We start from the raw sequence: 21,091 nt of genomic DNA, 5'->3' as shown, positions 1-21,091 counted from the left end.
TATTTTATTTAGAGACAGGGTCTTACTGAGTTCCTTAGTGCCTTACCGAGGCTGAGGCTGGCTTTGAATTTGTGATCCTCCTTTCTCAGCCTCCTGTGCCACTGGGATTACAGGTGTGTGCCACTATACCGGGCTTCATATATCTTTTTTATAAGTGTTCAGATCTTTTGTGTATGTTTTATTGGGTTATTTGTCATCTTATTGAGTTGTAATAATAGTTCTTTGTGTATTCTAGAGGCATGTTACTGGATTCATGTTTTACAAATATTTTCTCCCATGCTGTGGAATGTCTTTTCATTTTATTGATGGTATTGTTCGTAACACAATTTTAATTTTGATGAAGTCCAGTTTATCCTCTTTTAATTTATGCATGGTCATGAAGATTTTCTTTTCAAGAATGTTATATATTTTTACCTGCTACATTTAGGTCTGTTATCCTTTTTGATTGTGTGTGTGTATGTATGCATGTGTATGCATGTGTGTGCACGTGCATGTGTGCTGGGGATTGAACCCCCACAAGTGTTCTACCACTGAGTCACATCCCCATCCCTTTAAATTTTTTATTTTTAAGACAGGATCTCACTAAGTGCTTAGGACCTTTCTAAGTTTCTGAGGCTGGCTTTGAAATGGCAATTCTCCTGCCTCAGCCTCCTGAATCACTGGAATTATAGGTATGTGCCACCACATCTGGCCTTTCAGAATTTTTCTATTGAGCAAGGTAAAAATAGAAGGGTTTTTTCCTTTCCTATGTGAATGTCTAATTGTCAGTTCACCGGGTATTAGTTGATTTGGGCATGGTTTTAATAAAGAAATAAATATGAACTGTCTTTACCTAATAGAAATATTTTGGGATGCTATGAAAGACAGACATATAAAAACATAAATTTCAATATGGTATAATGGTTGGAACTAAAACTACATATAGCTTACTATTCAGATCTTGACTCTGCTGCCATCCTGGCACAAAGAGTTCCATAAGTGGTGGCTGTTACTCTGTATTGAATCAGACATTGGACATTGAATAAGGCAGTTAGTTTCAGAAGGACGATAAAGTATCAAATAAGGATATTTTATTTATCCCATTTTTAAGATGAAGAAACCATTGTAGAGGGAGGCTAAATAATTCACCAAAGGCACACAGCTGGAAAAATTTTTAGCATGTTTAAAAGTGGCTTCATATCTCAAAATGTTTGTTTTAGGTTGAGTCTAGTGTGTGTAGCAGTATGCTAGACACTTGAATATTTTTTCATAACAAAAACTATTTTGCTTATTACTGTCTGTCCCTGTTGCCTGGCACTTAGAAACTCAGCATTTAATGGAATAAAGAAGTTGTCGTGCAGAATATATGAAATAGATTATCTGATACGTCAAGGACATTGAGTTGTATTTTCCAAAAGTTTTTCCTCTTAGGCTTCTGAACATAAAAAGCAATAAATAATGAGTAAATATGCAGTATTTGTGTTTCCATTGTACTCTTCTACCTAGTGGGTTCTTGTTAATTTTATAAGATTGTATGTAACAGCCAGGTGTGGTGGCACATGCCTTGTGTTTGGAAGGCTGAGGCAAGAGGATCATAAGTTCAAGGTTAGCCTTTGCAACTTGGTAAGACTCTTTCTCAAAAAAAAAAGGGGGGGGGATGGAGGTGTAGCTCAGTGTAAAACACCCCTGGCTTCAACCCCCAGTACCCCCAATAAAAGATTGGATATAAGAAATTTCAATTTTGTAAGTAAAAAATTGTCAAATACTGGCATTTTCATTGATTTTTTCATAAATATTAACAGGATAAATTAAAGGGCCATTCATTCACCATGTTCTTGTCACTGTCCTTAGTTTTAAGATGTGTAATCCTTAAGGAGCCCACAGATGAATAGAGATCTGTTTAAGCCAATGATTGCAATTTTATATGGTAATTAAAATAATATTGTATATCGAATAGTGAGAGAATTGCTTTCATGGCTCTTCTTTAATCTGGGAGTAAAAGGGTGCACTTCAAGAAGAAAAATTTAAGAGACATTTGATGTTGTTTTATAGGTGTGGGTTTTACTATCTAAAATTATTGATGTTACTATAGCCACTAGGTGGAACTTTCAAAAGAACACTTAAATGATGATGAGCATACTATTAGACCATCAACTAATACTTATCTGAGACAGCGTCATGTTCATTGCAGTTTCAGAGCAGTGTGATTTTTCTGGGTAGATTTGGAAACTTCAAATGTAATTGCTGGAATTTATTGAACAGCATTTTTAGAAGTTCAGACTCTTAGGTCTATACATTTATTTAAAATGTTCTGAGTCACTATTTCATCTTGTCTTTAATTGTATCCTTAACTTTTCTCAAAGTTTCCATCATAGATGGTTATTATAAAGACTCAAACAGATTCATGGCTGTTTTGGGTGTTTCTTTGACAACTATTTTCCACCAATTTTTGGGCATCAGGCGCTGTAGAGACCCAGAATTCAGGAAGAGTATATATATGCCCGCTGATTTTTTAAAAATGTTTTTTTTGTTGTTGTTGTTGATGGATACAATATCTTTATTTTTATGTGGTGCTGTGGATCGAACCCAGGGCCTCACATGTGTGAGGCAAGTTCTCTACCACTGAGTTACAACCCCGCCCATGCCCACTGAGTTTTGCATAAAGTTTGGCCTAACTACAGAATTCTTTTTCTGCTAACTGTATTGGAAAAGGCGTTAAAAATAATGATACCCCACATAACCCTACTAGATTAGGAATCAATTGACATAATTATTGGTCTAGTTATGCAATTTACCAGTAGGGTTATTATGTGCAAGTACCTTAGACATTCCTTGTTACCTCACAGGGTTGCTTTGAGCATTGTATGAGGTAATAATGATGTGTTTAACTGTGTTTAACTGCAGAGCACATGTGAATTGTTATTAGTGTTATTTTAGATGAAGTCACAGGGTCATTATTATTGATGTAATTTTTTTTACAGTTATTTTTCCTAGCTTTTAAAAAAGAAAGTCAATGCAGTTTTTATTCTTAAAGATACTTTATTCAACAATGTGTGTTCAAGTAATTCAAAGTAAAATCTGCTAGTGTTTTTTGATTACATAAATGAATGTACTAAAAGCTAGCAGTATACCTTATCAAATGCTATTTAAAACGCATTGTGTGTATGTACACATTCATACACACCTGTCTCCTTCTGTTTTCTTTACCCCTGTCCTTATGAGGTTTAAATGAATGTGTATTTGGAATTGTTTTTTCTTAGATGGAGATGGAGATGGTGATGGAGCAACTGGAAAGAAGAAGAAAAAGAAGAAGAAGAAGAGAGGACGTTAGTATCTTAAGTTAATCTTACTTGGTAATAGTAATTTTTAACCAACAGGTTTGAAGAGTAGGTTAGAAGTTTAAGGTCCTAATACACGTCAGAGAAATAAATTTAGGTTAATAGAGGTAAAATTTAGTGAAACTAATTATTATATAGCAAATGTTTTAGTTTAACAAACTTTTTGATGTTTTCTATAGTGTTTATGTAAATTGGTTGCATTTAATCACAAGGTAGGGGTGAGTTCCTAAAAATTTTATAAATTAAAACTTGCATAATACAAAGAATAATTTTGTCAGGGATAGGTAAGTTGTGGCCCTATGTTGTAATAGGTGAACATGGTTTGTGGTTTATCTGCCAGCTTTGAAGTTATGAGATTCTTAATGAACATTTAATGAGGAATTCCATTATTTTAAACTACGTGCATATGGTGAGATTTTATAAATACATTTGTTATAATACTATTTTAAATATGTATAAAATATGACCCTACTTAGATTGTATTTCTAAAAATGACAACCATATATCTTCAAAAGCCTAAAAACATATTAGGGAGACTATGGGAAAGACTGTATAGTATGGAGGAATAAAGATTGGTTTGAGAATTAGAACATGTAAGTTCTAATAATCTTGGATGCTCTTTGGGCTATTGGGGATCATTAAATGTCTGGTTATACCGTCCTTTAAGATATTTCAGGTTAAAATTTTAAGAATTAGAATTTAGGGGACTTGACTTCCATTTTTATCTGTTGTTTAGAGAAGCTCTTGCCTCTGTCAGCCATTCCCCTAGTGTGTGTAACCAGGTTGAGGTGGGATAACCTTTCTTTTCTAACTCGTGTATAAGGATGTCATTTCTGCCTCTAACTTGTGAGGACATATAAGTCTGTATTTAGTGAGCACAAGTTAATTTTACATTCCAGGAATCTTCTACATATTCTAATGTCCTATTCCCTATTCTTTCCATTCAAAATCATTAATAGTGTGCCTGTGAAGGGTTAGGAATGTAGCTCTCTGGTAGAGCACTTGCACAGCCTTGGGTTCTATCCCTGGTACCACTTAAATAAAAAGTGACTGTGTAAAATGGTATTCTCTGAGAATGAATTGCAGATACCTATTTCTCCAAATACTCTAAAATTGCTCCCTAATGAAAGTAGATAGGTAAGGAGGATGATTATGGAGCTATTTTACACTTGTCCCTTTTAAAATTCTACTGACAAATGTTTTGGTATGATGCAGTTGTGCCTCCTGTTAGAATATTGTTGATTGAATTTATCTCTTGTACTGGAGATTGAACCCAGGTTCACTTGACTCGTGATCCTCCTGCCTCAGCTTCCCAAGATGCTGGGATTATAAATGTGTGCCATTGTACCAGATTTTGGTGCATTTCTTTTTTTCTTGCAGTACTGGGGCTCGAACCCAGGGTCTTATATATGCTAGGCAAATACTCTCAGAACTATGTCCCCAGCCCTTTCATTGCATTTCTGTATTAGCACTCTTTTTGTGTAAGGGGAGAGATGGAGTTGAATCCAGGGGCATTTTATTTTGCCGTTGAACTACATCCCCACTTCTTTTTCTTTTTTGAGACAGGGTCTCACTAAGTTGCTGAGGCCGGACTTAAACTTGGATCGTCCTGCTTTAGCTTCCTGAGTTGCTGGGATTAAGGCATGTCCCACTTCACCTGACTTTATTAGCACTCTTTTAAGAGACTCTCTTTTTTCTGGTCTTGGTATCAAGAATATTTGTGTTTTTCCTGTGTAGTTGATTGGTTTTATCTCAAAAATACCATGAACTATGAAAATAGTCTGGCTTTTTATTTATTTAAGGTTGGCTACTTGTGGGCCTAGAGCCAAATTTGTGATTTTTTTTTTATTGGCCTTGTTTCAGGTTCTATTTCATATTCTTTTCCTTGTTTTGATTTTTGCTTTCTTATTTACTTTGAATGTCTCTTATTTGTGTATTTTTGATAAAACATTTCTGAAATAAGACATAATGTTATAATAAAAATAATGCTACCAGGATTAGTTTACTTCCCTCATTTTCCACATCTATAAAGTGGGAGAATTATAAGTAATAGCATGTAACTGCAATACATATTATTATAGCTTATTTGTAGTTTTATATAATTTGGGGGTCATAGCTCAGTGATAGAGTGCTTATCTGGCATGTATGAGGCCCTGGATTTGAACCCCCCCTCCCCTCGCTCGCGCACGCTCGTGCACACGCACACATCCTCAGATACAGTACATTATGATACCAAATGTTTATCAGGATTTCATGTGACTTCTTTTTGTAAATGAGATAACTGAGGCTTTTAGTTGTGTTGTCCTAGTCATAGCTAGTAATTGGTAAATGATAGACTTTAACTCTGCTCTGATATTCTGATTACAAATTCTCTCCCTCCCTTCTTTCCTTCCTTCCTTCTTCCTTTCTTTCTTCGTACTGGGGATTGAAACCAGGGGTGCATTACCACTTAGGCACTTCCCCAGTTTATTTTTTTATATGGAAACAGGGAAGTCTCACGAAGTTGCTAAGGCGGACCTAGAATTTGCAATCATATTGCCTAAGCCTCCTGAGTAGCTGGGGTTACAGTTGTGCACCTCCTCACCTAGCTATATTTTATTTTTTCTGGCTCTTTTTGAGATCTTTAACATTTTTTAATTCGTAGGCAATATAGAAGGTATATTTATTTGTAATAAAACTTTGACCAACAAAAAAAATAATAAGACCAGAATAACTAGTCTTTAGTTGGTGATAATATTTAAACAAAAATCAAGATTTTTTTGAACCTAGGATAACTGTGATAATAACCTGTTAATAAGGTTATATAACCTGTTAATAAGCGGAAATTTTACAGATACAGATATAAAATTAATATAGGGTGATTGGGATCCTTAGGAATTTGAGTGTATAAAATCCAAGGTATAGTCTTACACTAATTGTACCTAACTTGACACATTAATATAAGTCAGTTTTGGCTCCATTTAAAATGAACATTAACAATTTCAAGGCTGGCAAATTTGGATAAAAGTGATGAGATGGTCATATCCCTTAAAGTGGTTCCTCGTTGTAGGGAGGAATGAGTAGCAGTGGATAGTCAATTTTTTTTTTTAAACTTCAAAGAATAAAGCTGGACTAATAGAAGAACATGACACAGAGAGAGAGAGAGAGAGAGAGAGAGAGAGAGGAATATGGGACGAGTTTTCAGACAGTTACAGTGTTCCCAAAATGAATAGATATTAGCTTGAGAGATAGTGACTATCTCCACCGTCAGGATTTCAGCTTCATCTGTAAGGAGTGTTAGAGGATTCCTAGATTGAATGTGAAACTCAATTAGGTAATCTCTAATTTTTTTTTCATTTTATAATTCTGTTTCCTCTTAGGAACATGAGGAGAAAGTGTTTCCCAGTTTTCCTTGCCCATATAACAGTTTTAAATGTAATCATGTAAAGAGAAAGAACCAGCTGGCACTCATGAGATACTACTTTTGGATTGAAGGAGTGAGCCAAAAAATGGTTCCTTAGATAATAATTTGCCTCATTAAATGGTCATGTTTATGTGCCTTTTTTTCCCCTTTACAGAACAAAAAAAGGAAAATATGTGTAAAATTTAAGAAAAATTTCATAACATGAACCACTTACTCAGTAGTTGGTAAATGCTTCAGTTGTCTACGCTGAAAGTCATATATTGCTGCATAAATTAGCTCTCATGCAACTTCTTGGTATTCCCTTGGATATAGCATTCATTACTAAAAGGCAGGTCTTCATATAGTAAGAACTACATGGTTAGTTCTTATGTATTTTTAAAAGTTTCAAGAGAAAAATTTATATTTTCTTAAAGCATTTTGGCGACTTTACAGGTTGAGTATCCCTTATCCAAAATGCTTGGGATCAGCAGTGTTTTGGAATTTTTGAATTTTTTATGTTTCATATACACATTTCCTAAAGGTAATTTTAGCGTGCTTGTGTTTTGACTGAACCCTGCCACATGAAATAAGGTGTGGAATTTTCCACTTATGGCAGTATGTCAGTGCTTAGAAAGTTTCAGATTTGGGGTGTTTTGGATTAGGGATACTTAAACTTTCTACAATTTGGGAAATAATGTCTAAGATGTTTGCCAAGTGCTATAACTTTTTTCATGTACCTGGAAATTTTGCATATGGCTAACTCAAGATTTTCAGCATCGATAGTTTATGCTCTTAACTTTTACTAATTATTCCCTGGGAATAATAGTTTTTCACTTATTAATATGTAATAGGACTTCTTATTTTCTTGTTACTTTTCTTTGTGTGTGTGTGGGGGGGGTTACTGGGGATTGAACTAAGAAGTACTCAGCCCCTGAGCTACATCCCCAGCCCTATTTTGTATTTTATTTAGAGACAGGGTCTCACTCAGTTACTTAGTGCCTCATTTTTGCTATGGCTGGCTTTGAACTCATTATCCTCCTGTCTCAGCCTCCTGAGCCGTTGGGATTACGGGCATGTGCCACCATGCCTGGCACTTTTTTGTTTTTTATCTGTGAAAGCCAACTTCTGTGCTCTTAACATCTCTGGTACAGTAAGTGGGGATGAAAACATTGGAAGTGTGCTTTTTCTACCAAAGCATATGATGTTTTTATATGTTTTAAATACATAATGGAATCTTGAGGAGTTAAAGATGTCTTTTTAATTTAATTTTTTCATTGATTCTAATTAGGTAAATATGACAACAGAGTGCATTGATTCAATGTATACAATTGCAGCACAACTTTTCTTTTGGTTGTACACTATGTAGATGTAGCGTCACACCATGCAGTCACACATGTTCCTATGGTATTAAGATCATTCCACCATGTAGCAATAAGTCAGGAAATGGCCTGCATGTTGAAGTGTCTTCTGTTTTTAACTGTAATATGACATCGGGGAAATTAAAATGAGGACATATAACAATCATTAGGACAGAGAAAGCTATAATAACTGCTTACTTTTATATTTAATTATAGAAGTTAACACTTTATTTGTGTTTCACAGCAAGAGTTCAGACAGACCCTCCCTCAGTACCGATATGTGACCTGTATCCTAATGGTGTATTTCCCAAAGGACAAGAGTGTGAATACCCACCCACTCAAGATGGGTAAGGATCATAAAACAACTTCTAGTTTGACTTTTGGCAATTTTAGCAATCAAGCAGGTTTGATTTTTATCTAAACTTTGAACTACTACTTTATTATTAAAAGCTTATGAATTTGTATACATTAGAAGCCCTCTTATCCAAAATGATTGGGACCTCTTGCAGGTTGATTAATCAAAAAAAAGTGGGACTCTCCCCCCAAATAAATCTTTTTAGATAAAGGATAATTTAAATTTGTTTTTGACTTTTCAGTATTTTGGCATGGACTTCCTTTGGATTTCATTTTTTTCCGTTCATAAACTATTCATAATGCATTACCTATGATGTCTATGTTGGATTTCTCTGGAGAGGAGTAAGAAAGAACCAAGTGAGCTGAGGATGGATGTCGTATCTTTACATTTTTCCCCAAAAACATTTAAATTTAATCTTATCTAGAGTTAATTTGACAAAAGTGTTTTTATTTTGTTTGGTTTTGGTGCTGGGGATTGAACCTGGGGGCCTCTACCATTGAGCCACACCCCAAACCATATATATTTTATTTAGATTTTTTTTTTTCCCCTTCCTGGAATTGAACCCAGGAGCACATTACCACTAAGCTATGTCTCTAGTCCTTTTTAGTTTTCATTTTGAGATAAGGTCTTGCTAAATTGCTTAGGGCCTTGTTTTATTGCTGAGGCTGGCCTCAAACTTGTGATCCTCCTGTCTCAGCTTCACAATTCACTGAGATTATAAGTCTGAGCCACTGTGCCCCATTTGACAGAAGTATTTTTTGATGGTTTATCTTTATAAGAGACTTTCAGAGTAGTCATTTTAGTTTTCATAGAAACAGTTATTTTTATGTAGTGTGTTATTGAATTATATAATTACAGTATCAAGTACAGATGACTTACACAGGTTTGGGAACAAACTCTCCCAATTCTTAGAAAATTGTTTTGTGGGGATAGTTTCATCTGGTCAGCAGATGCTCATAGTGGTATTATGTAGACAGCATGGAAATTGGGACCAAACTACCTGTATTTAAATCCTAGTCCTAACATCCAGATTTGTGACTGGGGCAAGTAATTTATTGTGTCTGCTTTCATTTCCTCTTCTATATAATGCACACTTTGAAGATTGCTGTGAGGAACGATAACATATGTAATGCACTTAAACAAGTAACAGATGCATTGTGAGCATTAAGTAAATTAGCTGCTATTATTACTTCCAGCATAGTAACCTGTCAGCCACAAATATTCAGAATACCATGGTCATTTCAATCTGTTTTACAGAGGGAATCAAGAGCATTGTGTAAGCCGGGCGTGGTGGCTTATGCCTATAATCCCAGTGGATCGGGAGGCTGAGGCAGGAGATCGTGAGTTCAAAGCCAGTCTCAGCAACTTAGCCAGGCCCTAAGTAATTTAGTGAAACCCTGTTTCTAAACAATATATATGTCTTTAAACAGTATATGTGTGTGTGTATCTATAAATATATTTAGAATGGGCTGGGGATGTGGCTCAGTAGTTAAGTGCCCCTGGATTCAGTCCCTGGTATTAAAAAAAAAGCATTGAGTGATTCAGTGGTTGCAATAGTTGGTTAAGAAAGCTTCTACTGTGGTTTTCTTTTTCTTTTTTCTTTTTTGTATATAAAGACATCCTATTTTCCTTTAAACACAAAACATGATGTTAATTTCACTTCCTTTATTCCCAAATGTGAATATTATTAGGCATTAAATCTATAAAATTGAGGATTTTATAGCACAGGCATCTTTTCTTTGAATGTGAATTCACCATTTGCTATCCCTGTCTTAAAAGATGTACTTTAAAAAAAATATTGTTTTAGTTGTTGATAGACCTTTATTTTATTCATTTATTTATATGTGGTGCTAAGAATTGAACCCAGTGCCTCACACATGTCAGGCAAGTGCTGTACTACTGAGCCACAACCCCAGCTCAAAAATACTTTTTAAATGTCATAGATACATGCAATTATATGTTAATCACATAAATTCTCATAGTACATATGTGGTCACATACATCTTTAAATTTATTTATTATTTATTTATTTTGCTTATTCCCTCTTCTTTCCCTTCCTTCTAGACTCATGTTAACCACCTAGCAGGTAGCTTTTCATATTTTTCTTTGCTCACATATGTGTACATCTGTGTCTTTTTTATATAAGGGAGAAAATTTTGTCACTGTTTTATAAAAATGGAATCATAGGCACACTTCCTTTGCTTTTCTTATTCAATGCTACCTCTTGAAAGTCTCTCCAAGTAATTAGAATACCTCTATTATTATTTTTTTTTTTTAAGAGAGAATGAGAGAGAATTTTTTTGATATTTATTTTTTAGTTTTCGGCGGACATAACATCTTTGTTTGTATGTGGTGCTGAGGATCGAACCCCGGCCGGTTTCACAGGCGAGCGCGCTACCGCTTGAGCCACATCCCCAGCCCCTCTATTATTATTTTGTTCCACCAATCTGTAATTGACGGGCATTCTCTTTGTCTCTAATATATTTTGCCACTATAAATCATTCAGCAGTTAATTCTGTCTAGGTAGGTATATGTGTATTAAGTAAAAATAATTTTCAGAGTCGGATTATTTGTTGTTTTATTACATTTTTAGTGTACTCATTTTCTTTCAAATGGATAGCTGGTTTATTGGTAAATAATTCATGCTACCGTATTAAATGACCATCTTTGTCATATTATATATTCTTATATATAATGGAATCAATTTCTGAATTGTTTGTTCTGCTTCACTGATCTATTTGTCTATTCTTATGATATTGAAACTTTAAAATAGATCATAAACTTTGTAATATAATAAGTTGATAAGACAAATTATTCTCCCCAGTCACACACAAACATACTGAAATGTCATTGTGAGAATTCTGATTAGAATCACATTGTTAGTAGTTTCTGAAATTTGGCAGTTTTATTGCTGTTTTATCCATTGTCCTGGTATGCTGTTTTTCATTTATTCAGTTTTTTTTTTTTCAGAATGGTTTTATCTGTTTCTTGTTAAATTTGTTCTTAAATATTTTATGTTTTTGCTGATATGAATGAATTTTTTATGTGTTTTTTTAAAGTATTTTTTTTATTTGTAGATGGACACACTAGCTTCATTTTATTTATTTTTATGTAGTCCTAGGGATTAAAGTGTTCTACCACTGAACCACAGCCCCAATGAAATGTTTTTATTCCATTTCTATCTGCTTATTGTTAGGAGAGGAAAGTCATTGGTTTCCTATGTTTGTTAACATAGTGTTAATAATTTAATGTGAGTCTTGTGGAATACTTGAAGTAACTTGAGAAAAATACTGAGTCTTTTTTTTTTTTTTTGTAGTGGGAATTGAACTCAGGGGCATTCAACCACTGAGCCACATCCCCAGCCCTGTTTTGTATTTTATTTAGAGACACGGTCTCACTGAGTTGCTTAGCACTTCCCTTTTGCTGAGGCTGGCTTTGAACTCGCAATCCTCGTGCCTCAGCCTCCCAAACCTCTGGGATTACAGGCACGCACTGTGGTACCTGGTTTGAGATTTTTTAAAAAACTACCTTTTTAAATAAAACTACCTTTCCTTGCTGTTAGCTTCTATTGCAAATTAAATATAGGTAGAAAGAATTCTGGTTTAATGGAGGAAGCTGTTAATTATATATTGAAATACTTTTCAAGGTAACAGTTTTCCTAAATATTGCAATGTTGTGTATTGTCCTGTAGAAATACAAATGGTTATTTGTATGGCTGTTTGCTCTTTTCTTTTATCATAGAAGTAGTTTTTAACCGTTTGCAAATAAATTAGGTTCTTTGTAGATTCAATGTAGGAAAGAGTGACTCCATGATATTTTTGTCCTTCATTTGGGCCTTAAATTATAACAAGAGGCCCTTATAGTTGATTTCTCTATGATTGCTGATTTTTAATTTAAACTAAAGACTTCAAACAAGAGTTTCTTTAATCCAGTTTCTGATTGGTAGTTCTTTGCCACTGATGGAGATCATTCTATAACCTTTGTGGTGTTTGTTTTGGTGCTAGGGATCAAATCAAAGGCTTCATCTCCAAGACATTCCATAATCTTGAAGAATCCACTCCTTCTAAGAGTGTAGGATACTCATGAGATTTCCTGAGTTTAGTATTGGGGGTCTTTATTACAGCATATTCTGATTCTAAAATTTAGAATAGTGCATTTGAAATTTAATTATACTCACGTTTTAGCCTTTAAGAACTAAGTGTTGGATGGGGGGGCAAGTGTTTGAATTAATAATAACTAATTCATTTTCACAACCTAGATTCATGATTTCCATTAGCTTCCTATGGACGTGCTTTTCATTGATGTTTTTTACTTTTTGAGGCAAGTGGTGCTTAAACTTGACTACCAGCTACTGCTGTGGTATATGTGCTAGAATTATGGTGATGTAAGAGATGAAGAATTATGCTGTGTCTTTTTTAAAAATTGATTAACTATGACCTTCATGCCTGCCTGAAAATGATTTGTTCTTAGAATATCCAGGTTCTTAGTTCTGTTCCAGCTTGGAGTAAGCAACTACTGTATTGTAGCATATTGAGCCACTTCTTGAGAGTATTCTTTTTAAAGGAAGGATCTTATCCTATTACTTTCTAGTCTGATGCTTTTACCATATATAGATAGGATGGTCCAATGTATATTTTGAATAAAAATTGCTTAAATTTTCACTGTTTCTGTAAAAGTAATTTATATACATTTAAATACTTATGGGGTTAAAACTGACTTTATATTGATGGAACCATACTATTTTGATTATCTGATAACATCAGTAAACAGATCTCAAATACATTTCCAAACTGAAAACAAACCAAAGAAGTCTATGTGGTGCTCTGCCAAATAGGACATCTCCTTTGGGCCTTTGCAAATTAGAGGTGCTAGATATTGGCACACAAGTAGCAAAAACAGTAGGAAATGAATGTGGTAAACTTGATAGTAACACACAGAAGAGGTCAGGAAGTATTTTAGAGCATTAACTTAGAGGCCTGTTAACTTAGACTTGGGTATATTTTTTCTATAAAGGAACGTGTACTAAATATTAGGTCTTGAGTGTTACTCATCTCTGTTGTAGCATGGAAGAACCTGTCCACAGTACATAAATGAATAGGTACAGGAATGAAATTTTATGTACAAAACAGATACTAGGTTGGATTTAACTGAGAGCCGAAGTTGGCTGAGCCACTGGCTTAAGAGGCAAATAAGGGTAATTCCTTGAAGTAGCCTCCTTTGTACTCTAGTAATCAATGAGTTGTGAGCTATATACACAATATTACTGAAGAATGTGTGGAGCTTAGACAGGTGCAGTGGTGAATGCCTGTAATCCCAGCAACTCAGGAGGCTAGGATGGGAGGTTTGCAAGTTCAAGGCCAGCCTGGGCAATTTAGCAAGACCCTGTCTCAAAATTAAAAAAAAAAAAAAATTAAAAAGGGCTGGGAATGTGGCTCAGTGGTAGAGTGCCCCAAGATTTGATCCCAGCACAGACCCTACCCACCCACTCCCAAATTATGAGGATGTTCTAAAAGATTTTTCATTCTAAAACAGTAACTATTTTTTAAAAATGTTCTGCTTAGAGGGAGTCAATGGCTTTCATTCCTAGATATTAAATATAAAAATTTGTTAACCCTGGCAGTTTAAAAATGTGAGTCATTTCTTGAAGAGAAACATTACCTCCGGTATCTTATACAATCAGAAAAATCCTATACAAGCACATAGTATAATGTGTTTTGAGGATAGTATAAACACATTTCCAGTTCAGGTCTTTGGATTAATAGTTAGCTCTTGCTATCATTGGGTTCTGTGCCTGTGGATTCATCCAACTACCAATCAAAAATATTTAAAAAAAAATATATCTGGGGTTAGAGATGCAACCTAGTAGTAGAGCACTTGCTTACCATGTAAGAGGCCCTGGGTTTGATCCCTAGCACTGCAAAAAGAAAGAAAAAAAAAAAATATGGTGAACACGTACAATGTACAGACTTTTATTATTGTTCCCTAAATGACATAGTATAACACTTACATAGCATTTACATTTTATTAGGAATTTTAAATAATCTAGAGATCACTTAAAGTATACAGGAGAATGCCCATTGGTTGTATGTATATACTACACTACATCATTTTATATAAGGAGTTTGAGCATTCATGGATCTTGGTATCCCCAGGGCATTGGATTTGTTCTGGAACCAGTTCCCCAGATATGCAGGACAATTTTACTTCTCTCTTGGCTAATTTTTGTTGTACTCTTTTGAAATCTGTAAGTATATATCGCCTCAAGTGGAAGTATGACCTTTTCTCTCCTACCTGCTTGGTTTCTAGGACTCTTATGTCTTTTCTGGTTTTCTCCTTTTTTTTATTTTATATTGCCAGTATATTAGTCTGACTATGAATGAAATCACTTGAGGTGTTTTTTCCCTTTAAGAATCTTAAAAAAATGTTTAACATGATTTGGTTTGATTACAGGTATGTGATTTTGGTATTTCAGAAAGTTTGTTGACATACAGAAATTGTGCATAATATCCTTTATCTAAAGTATCTTGTATTATTATCTCCCTCAGCTTTTATGCTTGTTCTGCTGTTTTTTTAAATGACTCATAGTATGCTATGCCTATTCTAAAGGCGAACAGCTGCTTGGAGAACTACAAGTGAAGAAAAGAAAGCATTAGATCAAGCTAGTGAAGAGATTTGGAATGATTTTCGAGAAGCTGCAGAAGCACATCGACAAGTTAGAAAATATGTTATGAGCTGGATCAAGCCTGGGATGACAATGATAGAAATCTGGTAAAAGGAATACATTTTTGTAAGAACATGATAAAAAAAATTTTATTTAAATACTAACTCTGCAGTTATAATGTTTGGCTTTCCTTAACTGTTTGCTCATAAAACTATTTTTAAATAAAGATTCTATAAATATCTACTAAGTTCTTGTATCACTATAATGAGGAAACCAAAAGAGGAGCACACTTGTTTTGTACCGTGGTCTCTCTCTTTTTGCACGTGTATATTCAGGTGCACATGTATTCATTACTAATTTTTATATTCTGTGTAGTAATCTCTTGTGATTTAATAATTCATAATATAAAAATTCTTAGACAGAAAGCATAATTATAGTGCAGTGAAGAAACCAATAAAATTATTTCCCTGATTTTTCACCTTGAGAAATTATTAGTATAAAAGACAGTTCTTTGATTTAGATAATTTAAAAAATACACATCATGAAAAAATAAAATCAACATTTAAACTTATCAGAAACTTATCTCCTAGTAAATAAAATTGGATTGTTTTCTCCAGATATGAAATTTCTTTGTCTTTTATAGATGAGCTATTTTCATATCGTAGTAGAAATTGTTACTTATTTATATCCAGAAAATACTGAGATTGTTCCCAAAAAGTAATGTAAGAGTTTTAGTAAACATTCTGGCCTTACTAATCTATAAGGTATATAAAGGTAAGAATCTAAAAGTAAACAAATTTCATTTTCTTTTTGTTTAGTGAAAAGTTGGAAGACTGTTCACGCAAGCTAATAAAAGAGAATGGACTAAACGCAGGCCTGGCCTTTCCTACTGGGTGTTCTCTCAATAATTGTGCTGCCCATTATACTCCCAATGCTGGTGACACAACAGTATTGCAGTATGATGACATCTGTAAGATAGACTTTGGAACACATATAAGTGGTGAGTTCATGGATATAATTCCTATCTTTTACTCCACCCCCTCAGGAAAAAAACCAGCCACTCCAGAATTATAGTGTTAGATGGAACTATAAATATTGAACTTCCAAATTCTGTTGTTGTCTCCTTTTCAGTAGAGATGTGTTGAGGGAGATTTTTTCTTTTCCTTTAAAGCATCCTACTGAAAATGAAGTCTATTGGGTAATCAAGGTTTATTTTCTTTGTATTGAAGCATAGAAAGTATCCTGTGTTTCTTTAGTCAGGTCATTGTTATATACATTATCTATTCAAATAGTAGAGCCTTTAATTTTTTCAGCTTTGGGGTATTTGTTTACTTTTGTAAACTCTCCCCAAAACCCCAAGTATCTTATTTCTTACTTAACAGGCAAGAAAGCAAACTTAGATGAACTACTTACCTAAGGTTTACTGAATTGGATAGGTAGGATCCAGTGGTTCTATTGGTTTGGTTTATTCATTTTTTTTTGCCCTACATTGTTCTGTATTTCATTGTCTTTTCTTTTTTCTTGCTTCATTTTTATTTCTGTTTGTTCACATAGCTGTCTGAGAGAGTAGTGAATTAATATTACAGTCTAACAGATGAACTCGGGAATTACACATTTCAGTCTGAAATCTTTGTGTACTTCCTCCCCCACCCCCTTTGGTTATGAATGATCTCTGGAAACTAATGCTGCCTTTCTTGAGCCCATCATTATATTTTCCTTTTAACTATCGAGGTTGGTAGATTAAATGCTATAAATTAAATAAGTTGAGTAACTGAATATAAACTTACAGATGAATTGTTGTTCTTTCAGGTAGGATTATTGACTGTGCTTTTACTGTCACTTTTAATCCCAAATATGATGCATTATTAAAAGCTGTAAAAGATGCCACTAATACTGGAATAAAGGTATGTGAACTGTAAGCACCATTTCATAGAACATGTTTTAAGCATTTTATACTCTGTTTTATAGTCTGTGGTGAATTACTTATTTCAGTGCCTCTAGAGTAATAAGTATACCAAAGGCTTTTTTAAAATTCATCTTTTCTAGTATTTATTAAAACTTAAGAGTTTGAATCTATTTTTGCCTGCCAAGTTGGCTGTTTTTTGTTGTGGTTTTTTTTTTTTTTGTAAATAGGCTTTATTTTTTGAGCGGTTTTAGAGTCACAACAAAATTAAGCAGATAGTATAGAGATTTTTCATGTCACCACCTATGTATTACTTCCTCTACTGTCAACATCCCCCAACAAGAGGTACATTTGTTAAAACCAGTGAACCAACATTGACATCATAAACATTCAGATTCCTTAGTTTACATTAGGCTTCATTCTTAGTTTTGTACATTATTTTTTTTTTTAATATTTTTTAGTTGTAGGTGGACACAATACGTTTAGATTTTATTTATTTTTTTATGTGGTGCTGAGTATCAAACCCAGGGCCTCACCTGTGCTAGGCAAGTGAGCGCTCTACCTCTGAGCCACAACCTCATCCCCCTTAGTTTTGTACATTCTGTGGTGAGTTTTTGTTGTTTTGTTTTTCCGAGTTTTTTTGGATTGTATTGGATATTGAACTGAGGTCCTTGTAGATGCTAGGTACTCTGTCACTAAGCCATATCCTCAGCCCCCGTTTTGTGGGTTTTTACAAATATGTAATGCCATATTCACCATTATAGTATCATACAGAATATTTTCACTTCCCTTCAAATCCTCTGATCTGCCAGTTCATCTTTCCTTCCTACAAATCCCTGGTGCAGCCTAGCTTCCCCCAATCACCACCATGTAGTGTGTGAATGTGTGTGTGTGTGTTATAATACATACTACATAACATTTGCCATCTTAACCGTTTCTAAGTATACAATTCATTGGCTTTAAGTACATTCATAATATTTTGCAGCTGTTACCAGCATTCATTTTCATAACTCTTTTCATCTGGTAAAACTGAAACTTCATACTTATTAAATAGTAGCTCCTGATTTTTCCTTCTTCACTAACCCCTGGCAAAAACCACTATATTGTCTTTGATTTTGACTAATATAAGTGCTTTGCTGTGTAAGTGGAATCATAGTATTCATTTTGTGATTAGTTTATTCACTTAGCATAATATCCTCAAGCTTTACTCATGTTGTGACTTGTGTTGGAATTTATAAGACCGAATAATTTATTGTATATCGGGAACAGTATTGACCACATTATATTGTTATATTTTTGAGTGTATGAATATGTAACATTGAATCCCATTTATATTTTTATTTTTATTATTTATTTTAGGTATATGACAGCAGAATACATTTTGATTCATTGTACACAACTGCAGCACAATTTTTCATTTCACTGGTTGTACACCATGGAGCATTGCACCATATGTGTGTGTCATGCGTGTATCTAGGGCAATGATGTCTGTCTCATTTCACCATCTTTCCTGCCCCCAGACCCCCCCTTCCCCACAAGTACAGATATCTTTAAAACACCTTGTTTGTCAGTTCTTTGGGTTATGTACCCAGAAATGAATTACTGAATCATATGGTAATTGTTTTAAACTTTTTGCCATATGGCTCTACATTTTACATTTCCTCTAACCTAACAGTGCATAAAGAAAGGTCTGTAGCTCAGTGGTAGAGTGTTTGCCTAGTATGTGTGAGGAATTGGGCTCAATCCTTGGCACCACATAAAAATAAATAAATAAAGGTATTATGTCCATCTGCAAACAAAAAAGGTTCCAGTTTCTCTGCATCTTTAATTTCACCTATTTATCTGAGTAGTTTTTTTTCATTTTTTTTGGGGGGGGATTATTTTTTGTACCAGGGATTGAACCCAAGGGTGCTTAACCACTGAGTCATATCCCCAGCTCTTTTTATTTTCTGAGGCATGTTTTCACTAAGTTGCTAAGGCTGGCTTTGAAGTTGGAAATTCTCCTGCCTCTGGGATTAGCCTCCAGAGCCTCTGGGATTACAGGCATCTACCACCATGCCTGGTTCTTTTCTTTAATAGTAGTCATCCTAATGAATGTGATGTAGTGTCTCATTGTAGTTTTGAGTTTCAGTTCCCTAATTATTAGTGAGGGGAGCATCTTTTCATTGCTTCCAAGTCATTTGTATATCATCTTGGGGAAGAGATCTATTCAAGTCCGTGCCCATTTTTTAAATTAGGTTGTTTTGTTGTTGAGTTTCAGGAGTCCTCTATATATTCTGAATATCAATCTCTCATCAGGTGATTTGCAAATATTTTCTTCTACTTTGTGAGTTGCCTTTTTATTGTTTTCATATTGATGCATAAAATGTTTTCATGAAGTCCAGTGTTTTTTTTTTTTTCCTTTTGTTGTGGATTTTTGGTATTACATCGAAGAAATTATTGCCCAAATCCAGCATTTTGAAGTTTGTGCCCAGTGTTTGCTTCTAAGAGTAAGTTTTAGGTCTTAAATTTAGGTCTGTTATCCATTTTAACTTTTGGATATAGCATTAGGTGAGGAAGGGTCCATCTTTATTCATTTGTATATGGTTATCCAGTTTTCCCAGCAGCATTTGTTGTAAAGACTGTCTTTTCCCCATTGGGCAGTTTTGGCACACTTGTCCAAAATATTTGACAGTCTGTATGAGTGTTATTTCTAGGCTTTATTCCATCCATCTATGTCTGTTTTATGCAAGTCCCACACTATTAATTACTGTAGCTTTGTAGTAAGTTTTGAAATAGAAGGTATGAATCCTCCATTTTTGTGCTTATTTTTCAAGATTGTTTTGGCTATGCAGCATCCCTTGGGGTGCCATTTGAATTTTAGAGTGGAGTTTTTTATTTCTATGAGAAACACCATTGGGATTTTTGTTGTTGTTGTTGTTGCTGCGGCTTTGGCATGCTAGGCAAGCCCTCTAAAACTGAGCTACATTTTAGTCCCACCATTGAGATTTTGATGAGGATTGCATTTAATCTGTAGATGGCTTCAGGTAGTATAAATGTCTTAATCTTAAGTAATACAGTTTGTGGACATGGAATATGACTTCGTTTATGTCTCTTAAAATATCTTTCAACAATGTTTTGTAGTTTTCATTATATAGGATTATTTCCTTGCTTAAGTTAATTTCTTTCAGATTGTTAAATGTATAGAAATGCAACAGACTTTGTGTTCAACTTTTTTATATCCTCTACTTTGCTGAATTTGTTAGTTTTTATAGGGTTTTTATTTATTGTTGTGGAATCTTAGGGTTTTCTACCTGTAACATCATATCATCTGTAAACAGAGATAGTTTTACTTCTTTCTTTCCAATTTAGATACCTTTTGTTTCCTTTTCTTGCTTAATCTGATTTGAACTTCCAGGGTTGAATAAAAATATCAGTGTAGTCCTTCTGTCTTGCCTTACTTTTGGTCTTAGAGAAAACATTTTTGCTGTTGAGTATTGTGTTTACTGTAGATTTCTTATAGGCACCTGACTTTTCATATGTTGAAGGTGGTTTCCTTCTACTCTTAAATATATACATATTCTTTCCTTCAGTGCCGAGTATCAAACCTAGGGTCATGCATGTGTTAGCCAAGCACTCTTATCACTGAGCTACATACCCAACCCTCCTTCTGTTCTTAATTTGTTGAGTATTTTTAATCATAGAATTACATTGAATTTTGACAAATGCTCCCTCCTTCCCCCCTTTTCAGTATTGGGTTGGAGATTAAACCTAGAGTCTTATACATACTGGGCAGGTACTATGCTACTGAGCTACATCCCTAGTCTGTTTTGATTTTATTTGGAAACAGGCTTTTGCTAAGTTGCCCAGGCTGGCCTTAAACTTGCCATCCTCCTTCCTTAGCCTTCCAAATAGCTAGGTTCATAGGATGTGTTACAACCACCATGCCTAGCTGTCAGATGCTTTTTATGCACGAAGATAATCATGTACTTTTCTCCCCTTCAAATTTGTATGTTTACATTGATTTTTATATGTGGAACTACCTTTGCATTCCAGGAGTAAATCTCACTTAGTCATGGTATGTAATCCTTTTAATATGCTGTAGGATTAAGTTTGGTAATATTTGTTGAGGATTT

The 21,091-nt window shown here is 34.4% G+C and overlaps 1 protein-coding gene across 2 annotated transcripts in view; it reads left to right on the top strand.

Annotated features, from left to right (window-relative positions):
• The window catches only part of Metap2 (methionyl aminopeptidase 2), a 38,421-nt gene that overhangs the window by 5,656 nt on the left and 11,674 nt on the right, over positions 1 to 21,091 (top strand). For both annotated transcript variants that reach the window (XM_046419329.2, XM_046419328.2), the window contains exons 3-7: positions 3,240 to 3,305; positions 8,302 to 8,404; positions 15,019 to 15,180; positions 15,892 to 16,073; positions 16,883 to 16,977. In XM_046419329.2, coding sequence (XP_046275285.1) covers positions 3,240 to 3,305; positions 8,302 to 8,404; positions 15,019 to 15,180; positions 15,892 to 16,073; positions 16,883 to 16,977 — 608 coding nt within the window. The remainder of the gene's footprint in view (positions 1 to 3,239; positions 3,306 to 8,301; positions 8,405 to 15,018; positions 15,181 to 15,891; positions 16,074 to 16,882; positions 16,978 to 21,091) is intronic.

Source organism: Marmota monax, unplaced genomic scaffold, assembly GCF_021218885.2.
Source record: "Marmota monax isolate L192 unplaced genomic scaffold, Marmota_monax_Labrador192_F-V1.1 WCK01_AAM20220418_F8-fsc00036, whole genome shotgun sequence".
NCBI classification, from domain to species: domain Eukaryota; kingdom Metazoa; phylum Chordata; class Mammalia; order Rodentia; family Sciuridae; genus Marmota; species Marmota monax.
The sequence above is the reverse complement of the archived record's forward strand: the minus strand, read 5'-3'. Positions and strand labels throughout refer to the sequence as shown.